The following is an 8,763-nucleotide window of genomic DNA, read 5'->3' on the forward strand; positions in this document are numbered from 1 at the left end:
CCTACACAATGTATTTTTTACTTTGTGTTACATAGTGTAACATCTTGCTGTAAAATAAAGGCACACACAGGTGCCACGCCCCCCTGCCCCTGCTGCTATGCTGTCTCTGCCTGCGTTCTGAACAATATCATGGTTTTTATTACTTTCTGAAAACTAGCAAATATTTAAATTATGAGCGAATATCCTAACATGAAAATCCTGTGTTCGTCCCAGCACAGTGGTTTAGAGATCATTATTATTATTTTTTTTTACTTTTCTTTATTTTACTGCGTACTCCTGATTGAAAACCCTGCTCTAGACGCTTTGTGGTAAAGAGGAAAAATAAGTAAGATGACTATTTTACTAATATTCATTGCATGTGCATGAGTTCTAAATAAAGCAACAACATAATGTGTATAGGGGGAGCTGAGGACAGATGCGTAACTCCCTCTGCATCATTGTATAGCTACTGTCGTTTGGCGGGTGTGAAATAACTTTCAGACTCATTACCCTGAGTGTCCAATATACTGTAAAATCACTTCATTTTCAATTTCTGTCAAGTCCAGTGGTTGTTCAGTGGTTTTAACAACCCTGTGTCTAAAGGAACTTACAAGTGCTAGTATTTTTGTTAGTGTAGTGTCTTTTTTGTGTCAGGCTTCTCCCAGCACCCCTGAAGGATACAGTAGAAGTGTCGACCTGGAAGAGCTGCTACACAATGCAGGAAGTGAACTCCGTGTCTGGATCTTCACTCCTCACTACACATCCACAGGTAATCCAACAAAGTCCAGCACACAAGCCTTCAAAAGGATGGACATTATACAGTTTGGTCTGCATAATTATAATATTTTTATTAAACAAGATACATCTATTGAGATTCTTCCAAATGTTTTCTTGTATTCTGTACTGATTTACAGGTGTGAAGATAAATGTAGACCTAAATGAAACTAGCATGAGCAACAAGAAAACATTTGTAAGGCCAGTAATGTTGACCTGTATTGGAATAGTTATGGCAATCTATTTAATCTGCAAGACTGCACCCCTAAATACCCTTGACACGATGCTGGAGGATCCCCAGTTGGCAGAGGGCTCCATACCAAGATACCAACACCCTCTTCTATAGCACGTTCTTGAATTGGGGGCTATGTTTTATTAACCCCTTGGGTTTATTCTGTTTAATAAAATAGATCTATTTGCCATTTTATTACTATACAGTTTTATTCTTCTTCCCATTCAAGGAACTGGACATTTATTAAAAACTTTAATAACTATTTATTAAAAACAAATGCTTTTGTAGCTCTCCTTATAAAGTGGAGTTTTCATTTTTATACTAGCCCAAAAATGTATCCCACGCTAGATTTAGCCATGCTTGTGGTATAAATGGCATATTGAAGTGAATTCAGTTTGTAGCAATACAATGAAGCATGACTCTTGTGTTCCAGCCCATGGACCAGAGCTCCCTAAAGAACAGTGATGTTCTTATTCTGACTGGCCTGACCCAGATCCCTACCGCCAACCCTGATGGCATGCTGGGAGAGTTCTGCAGCAACCTAGGTAAGGGGCAGGGATGGTGTAGCCAGGCTTAACCAAGGACACCTTTATGCACACCATTTCAAGATGCTAGTGGATGGTAGCCAACAAAGTAGTTTACTTATTTCCAAAAATTCAATTGTTTTAATTCCAACACGGAGACAAAATGTTACCTTTTTTATTTCTATTTGAGACCCATGTAATTTGAATAAAACCACAAGTGTTTTTATATTATGCATTTCTGTAAATAAAATGTTTTAAAATAGAGTGCAGGTGGAATATACTGCAAGAGTTTCGAGGATTAAAATATAAGTTTATAGTTCCTTTGTGAAATGCACTATTGGACGGCAAGAACAGTTATAATTATATTTTGCAGTAATATCATTAATGCTTTCAGCCAATGGGAGAGCATGTTTTGCCTGCTGTATTCCATGACTTATCACAGAGCAACCCAATTCATAACATTTCTTACCATGCTTTATGATCAATATCGGTACTGTTGACTTCACCTGCTTTAAAAAACATGTCTGAGGCACCTCTCGGAATCCATTGAGTGAAAAGTCAATTCAAAACAGAAGTCAATTCAACTATTTATATATTTGGAGGCTGTGTGGTCCAGTGGTTAAAGAAAACCAGGAGGTCCCCGGTTCAAATCCCGGCTCACTCACTGACTCACTGTGTGACCCTGAGCAAGTCCCTTAACCTCCTTGTGCTCCGTCCTTTGGATGAGACACTGGTGTAAGTGACTCTGCAGCTGACGCATAGTTCACACACCCTAGTCTTTAAGTCGCCTTGGATAAAGGCTTTTGCTAAATAAATAAATAAATAATAATAAACTCAAAGCAGAGTTCGACAAATAAGTATATATAAGTACAGTTAATATTTTTGTTAAAGAAAAGCATTTATTTCTCTCTCTCTCTCTCTCTCTCTCTCTCTCTCTCTCTCTCTCTCTCTCTCTCTCTCTCTCTCTCTCTCTCTCTCTCTCTCTCTCTCTCTCTCTCTCTCTCTCTCTCTCTCTCTCTCTCTCTCTCTCTGTGGCAGCAATGACTGTGCGTACCGGAGGGAACGTGTTGGTGCCCTGTTATTCCTCCGGAGTGATCTATGACCTACTCGAGTGTCTCTACCAATTCATCGACTCAACTAGCCTGACCACCATCCCTTTCTACTTCATCTCCCCTGTCGCAAACAGCTCCCTTGAGTTCTAGCAGATCTTTGCTGAATGGTGAGAGACAGCAATGCTCTGAACATAGGGGTCATGTTGGGGTGTGAGTCTGTAGCAAGACGTGTGTGTTTGGGATAGGTTCTTAGAGCAGACATGGACATTGTGAGGTGTGTGAGTAATAATGGAATGCCCAGACATAAATTTATGTGCAACCAAATATGTTTATTATTGTTGTTAAACGACACAAAAATAAAGAATGGCATGAGGGAGGGGGTGCTGGAATAAGTAACAAAAAGAATGGAGGGTCAGTAGTTCCTCAGTCCTCTTGAAGATATCCCGAACATGAAAGGGATAAAAAAAAGTCATTATTGTATATTCCAAATACACCGTGACAAGAAACCAAACCAAAACAAATTGTACTGTGTCTCTCCCTCAAGCCCAATAACCCGGCCTATGTTTTCCAGGACCAACCCGGAATACAGTAGTGCGTTCGCTATAGTATGCAAAGCCCCGCCCCTGTAGTCAGCGGAACACCAATCCCAAACTGACAAGTGTCCTTACAACTCATAAAGAGGACTTTCGTCATGGTTGGAGCGCCAGGTACCACCGCGTAATCCTAGCGTTTGAATCCTTCATTGTGTCTAACCACTTTAAAGGGGCATGATCTGTGATGAGTACAAAGGGTCTTCCCAGGAGATAGTATTTTAAGGACTCTACAGCCCATTTTACTGCCAGGCATTCTTTTTCAATTACTAAATATTTTTTTTCTCTGAGCAGTAAATTCCGATGTTAGCAGTTTAGCCCAATTGCGTTTTTCTTGATCTACAAAGCGGCGCAGCATACTTTTCAAAATCTGGTTAAATCGTTCAACAAGCACATCCGTTTGAGGATGAAAAACAGAGGTTCGAATTGAATGGATTTTCAATAATTTGTACAGTTGCTGAATACAGCCAGACATAAAATTAGTGCCCTGATCAGTGAGAATTTCTTTCGGGATTCCCACCCTAGAGAATATTTTCATTAATTCATTTGCTACAATCTCTGCATTCATAGAGCGTAAGGGAACAGCTTCTGGATATCGCGTTGCGTAATTCACTATTACCAAAATATACCGATATCCTGAATCTGCTCCCTCCAGAGGGCCTACCAGATCTACACCAATCCTTTCAAATGGTACCCCAATAATTGGTAGTGGGACCAGAGGTGCGGGGTGTACAGACTTAGGGGCAGCTAACTGACATTCAGGACACTCAGATACATACTTCCGCACAAGACCATAAATCCCTGGCCAATAAAACCGGGCCAGAATTCGTTCCTGGGTCTTTTCAGTTCCTAAATGACCTGAAAATGGGATATCGTGAGCTAATCTCATGACTTCCGACTGGAAAGGCCCAGGAACCAATAACTGTTTTACGAGCTGTCCTGTCCCAGGAGCCCAGGTTATTCTATATAATAAGTGCCCAGATAGAGAAAAATGCGGAAACATCACTGGTCGTCCTTCCTGCATATCCTTCCCCTCAATATATCTAACCTGTTTCCAAGCATATTGTAATGTGGGATCATTTTGTTGTTCATATCCCAGGTCAATATCTCGGTCCCAATGGTTAGGTACACTGAGAGGAGTGACTTTTATTATGTGACCTTCCACATCAGTAACCTCGCAGCCCCGGTCACACTGAACACCTACTCCCTTACCCTGCCGTTTATGAGATTGGTTTACCTTTGAGTCAGACCCCTACCCTTGTCGTCTTAGAGTTCCCTCATATTTTTCCACCCTGTGCTCTCTTTTTGTTTTTCTTGGGCTGATTTTAGGGTTAAACACGTCGGATTGCAACGGAAAAATTTCACCAATTGTTTTCTCCTGTTGCTTAGATTGTCCCCTGGTAGAAACTAAAACCATTTCCCGACTTAAAATATGATCGAAAAATGGCCAGTCTCTTCCAGGAGAACAGGGTATGGTAAACCATTGAGCTACAGCCACTTTAACGTAAGCTGAATAACCATCAACAGTGAGTATAACTTTAGCTGTGGGATAAGCCAGAGTTTCTCCATGGATACAGGAGATAGCCACTTCACCCTGTGGCTCCCAGGATACCCCATCCAAGAGAGCTTGTTGAATTAATGTTTGTGCACACCCAGAGTCCGCAAATGCGTAAGTACGCTTATCCCCGACCTGTACTCTTAATTGATAAGGGCCCTCCCGACATTCCCCAGCGTTCTTACCTGTTACTGCTGACCAGGATCTTTTAGCCATGTCCACCTCCATTATCGGACAATTCCTAGCAATGTGTCCTGGCTCATTACACCGTTAATAGACTGGGGTAGGAGGCACCAACAGAGTCTGTCTGTCCTCCGAATCAGTGACCAGCAGGTTAGGGGTTTTTTCTCTCGCCCAAGATGGGGCTATCCTCGGCCTCCATGGTCGAATGGTCTGACTACTCCCTCTGGGCTTCATCAACTGGTTGGTCTTGGTTGATTCAGGGGCAGGAGTGAGGTCTGAGACGGCGCCTTCGTTCGCGTCTTCATATGCCTCCGCCAGGATAATGGCATCCTCGAGAGTGGGAGGTCGATTTCTTTTAATTCACTCACGATTTCCTGGCTATTCTATAACGGTCTTCTGCACTAGTTCTTGGGGTGTGTGTTCTTCCGGCTGCAGCCACCGGATGCACTGATCCATGAAATACTGTCCTGCGACCCGGGGCCGCATCCCCTTGGACAGCTGGTATTCCTGGAAGCGGCGCCAGTGTGTTTCCTCCGTGATCCCGAGGCGTGAGAGAATGGCTTCCTTTATCTTGTCATAATTCGTTGCCTCTGTGGCCATCAATGCTCGATAAGCAGCCTGTGCCTCCCCTGTTAAATAAGGCGCTAGTTTCATAGCCCAATGTTCTTTAGGCCACATCGCTGCTTCTGCCACTCTCTCAAAGGTGATTAAGAAAGCCTCGGGATCATCCTCCAGAGTCATCTTCTTTGGTTGAGCTGCAAACATCCGGGCAACCGCTATCTCCGATGTTGATGGAGGTGTTGTGATTTTCTCCACCAGCTTTCCAAAGAACTGGGCGAGCTGTTCCTGGCACCATATTTCTCTCTCCTCTCACTTCTCCTCCTGCTCCCTAAACATTACCAAGACTGGAGCTGGATCCATATCCCATGCTAACACCACGTGTGAGGCGTGTGGGTAATAATGGAATGTCCAGACGTAAATTTACGTGCAACCAAATATGTTTATTATTGTTGTTACACGATAAAAAAATAAAGAATGGCATGAGGGAGGGGGTTCTGGAATAAATAACAAAAAGAATGGAGGGTTAGTAGTTCCTCAGTCCTCTTGAAGATTACCCAAACATGAAAGGGATAAAAAAAAAAAAAAGATAGTCATTATTGTATATTCCAAAACACCGTGACAAGAAACCAAACCAAAACAAATTGTACTGTGTCTCTCCCTCAAGCCCAATAACCCCGCCTATGTTTTCCAGGACCAACCCGGAACACAGTAGCGTGTTCCCTTTAGTATGCAAAGCCCCGCCCCTGTAGTCAGCGGAACACCAATCCCAAACTGACAAGTGTCCTTACAACTCACTTGACTCGAGTGACCGGGATTTACATACTCTCACTTCCGCCCCTCACCAAGGTGATGCCCCTCATAAAGAGGACTTTCGTCATGGTCACGAGACCTTGGTAAGGGAAGTCCCGAGTTAGCTTGATGCCTTCTACTGTCGGGAGGCTGAATTACAGACCGAAACCCCTTTGATTCATTGCAGACATATATGCAAAAAAGGCAAATAAAACTGTGCGTTCTTGCATTGTGTACGTGAAAAACATTCTGGGACATTTGCTCCTCGGGTACTGTATCTGATGCCTTAAATATTTCTGATTTTATAATTATAAAATCATTAAAAACTGAATTTGTCAAATAAACCAGAACACCAATCTAAGTCATCTGGGAAATTGACCTGTTTAAGGGACTTTAAATAGATGTAATTTATGAGTAAAGGGAAAATATAAAACTAGTGAAATATGTACCATTACCCTAAATGTTAAAAAATGAAGGCGTTGTATGTGTTTGAGGAATGGGACTTTTAAAATGAAGTCTAATGCTGCTCTCCTGTCTCCTTATTCAGGCTCTGTCACAATAAGCAGTCAAAGGTCTACCTCCCAGAGCCTCCCTTCCCTCATGCTGAGGTAAGACTAATGCTAGTAGTAGACTAATACACGATTCAAACTGGGAGGTCCATGTAGGTCAAGTGAATTGAGTCTCCACCAGGGGTCACACAGAGAGTTGGTAGCTGAGAAGAGATTTGAACCCCTAACACTTTCCTCATTTCAAATTCCCAAAGTGAAATTAAGAGAATATTCTTTTTTTATCATTGTAAGAAACGGCAAGCCTGCCTCATTGTTCAGGCAATGCACTCTGATTTGCACCTGCTACAAAGCTTTCACCAACTGTAGAACCGCTCCATTAAAACTTTACCATTCGGCTAAATCAACATAATTACCTACAGACATTCTGGTTAATTATGAATGTAAAAGATAATTCTAATACAAGTCGACTAATACAAGAGCAAAAACCCCTTGTCAGTAAACCTTTAATATCTGCAAAAGTGTGTGGTTACTGCAATCTCTGTCTGTACCAAGCAGGGTTTAGGACCCAGGGGAGCCCTGTGGCAGGCATGCATTCCCTCTCACCCTGGTTTGTTTACATCCAGAGCTGTCACGTAAACACAGACGCAGTTGTATTAGGGTGTTAAATGTAGTTTTTAGATTTCAACAAAAAACAACAAAAAAAATAGGTTATTATTAACAGTTTTCTTTTTTTTTAAATTTAGTCGTTGCCAATTAGTTTTTTTTATTATTTTCTCCCTAATTTGAAATGCCCAATTATTTTTTAGGCTCACTGTGCTGACTTGGGAGGGGCGAAGATGAACACACGCTGTCCTCTGAAGCCTGTGCCGTCAGCCGCCCGCTTCTTTACACACTGTGAACTCACCGTGCAGCCGCCTCAGAGCTACAGCGTCGGAGGACAACGCAGCTCTGGGCAGCTTACAGGCAAGCCCACAGGTGCCCGGCCAGACTACAGGGGTAGCTGGTGCGCGGTGAGCCGAGGACACCCTGGCCGACCTAACCCTCCCTCCCCCGGGCGACGCTCGGCCAATTGAGCGCCGCCCCCTGGAAGCTCCCGTCCACGGTCGGCTGTGGAATAGCCTGGACTCGAACTCGCGACGTCCAGGCTATAGAGAGCATCCTGCACTCTAGCGAGTGCTTTTACTGGATGCGCCACTCGGGAGCCCCATTATCTAATTATCTAATCTCCATTTGTGACCCCTGGTCCTTGTTTCTTTTTTCAGGTCAAAGAAGTCACCCTGGGTCAACATTGTCTATACCTTTTAGGATTTTGAATGTTTGAATCAGATCGCTGCGTAGTCTTCTTTGTTCAAGACTGAATAGATTCAATTCTTTTAGCCTGTCTGCATATGACATGCCTTTTAAACCTGGGATAATTCAGGTTGCTCTTCTTTGCACTCTTTCTAGAGCAGCAATATCCTTTTTGTAACAAGGTGACCAGAACTGAACACAATATTCTAGGTGAGGTCTTACTAATGCATTGTAAAGTTTTAACATTACTTCCCTTGATTTAAATTCAACACTTCTCACAATATATCCAAGCATCTTGTTGGCCTTTTTTATAGCTTCCCCACATTGTCTAGATGAAGACATTTCTGAGTCAACATAAACTCCTAGGTCTTTTTCATAGTTCCCTTCTTCAATTTCAGTATCTCCCATGTGATATTGATAATGCACATTTTTATTGCCTGCATGCAATACTTTACACTTTTCTCTATTAAATGTCATTTCCCATGTGTCTGCCCAGTTCTGAATGCTGTCTAGATCATTTTGAATGACCTTTGCTGCTGCAATAGTGTTTGCCACTCCTCCTATTTTTGTGTCGTCTGCTTTAAATGAGTGGTGCTTTGCTTCACAATATCCATGGAGAAAAACAAGGTCTTGTTATATTGTTTTACTATTCCATCATCAGCCACCTCAAAACCAAAATACTTCTATACTTCACAGCGCAGACTTTCTAGCCAATCTGGAAGTAA

At 42.5% G+C, this 8,763-nt stretch overlaps 1 protein-coding gene across 1 annotated transcript; it reads left to right on the top strand.

The window, feature by feature from the left end:
* Positions 1-265: 265 nt before the first annotated feature.
* LOC117403138 (integrator complex subunit 9-like) lies at positions 266-7,105 on the top strand. Its single transcript, XM_034005157.3, has 4 exons — positions 266-748; positions 1,419-1,530; positions 2,548-2,728; positions 6,787-7,105. Exons 1-3 carry the CDS (start codon positions 695-697, stop codon positions 2,709-2,711), a joined length of 330 nt encoding a protein of 109 aa, XP_033861048.1. The 5' UTR covers positions 266-694; the 3' UTR covers positions 2,712-2,728; positions 6,787-7,105.
* The last annotated feature ends 1,658 nt before the right edge of the window (positions 7,106-8,763 follow it).

Source organism: Acipenser ruthenus, chromosome 5 (genome assembly GCF_902713425.1).
Source record: "Acipenser ruthenus chromosome 5, fAciRut3.2 maternal haplotype, whole genome shotgun sequence".
Classification (NCBI taxonomy): Eukaryota; Metazoa; Chordata; class Actinopteri; order Acipenseriformes; family Acipenseridae; genus Acipenser; species Acipenser ruthenus.

What these genes read in the sequence shown, in the direction of transcription:
- LOC117403138 (XM_034005157.3), top strand. Translation starts at nt 695, where the DNA reads ATGCAGGAAGTGAACTCCGTGTCTGGATCTTCACTCCTCACTACACAT. An exon ending in TCCTCACTACACATCCACAG is followed by an intron (nt 749 to 1,418) that starts GTAATCCAACAA and finishes CTTGTGTTCCAG; the next exon opens with CCCATGGACCAGAGCTCCCT. An exon ending in AGAGTTCTGCAGCAACCTAG is followed by an intron (nt 1,531 to 2,547) that starts GTAAGGGGCAGG and finishes TCTCTGTGGCAG; the next exon opens with CAATGACTGTGCGTACCGGA.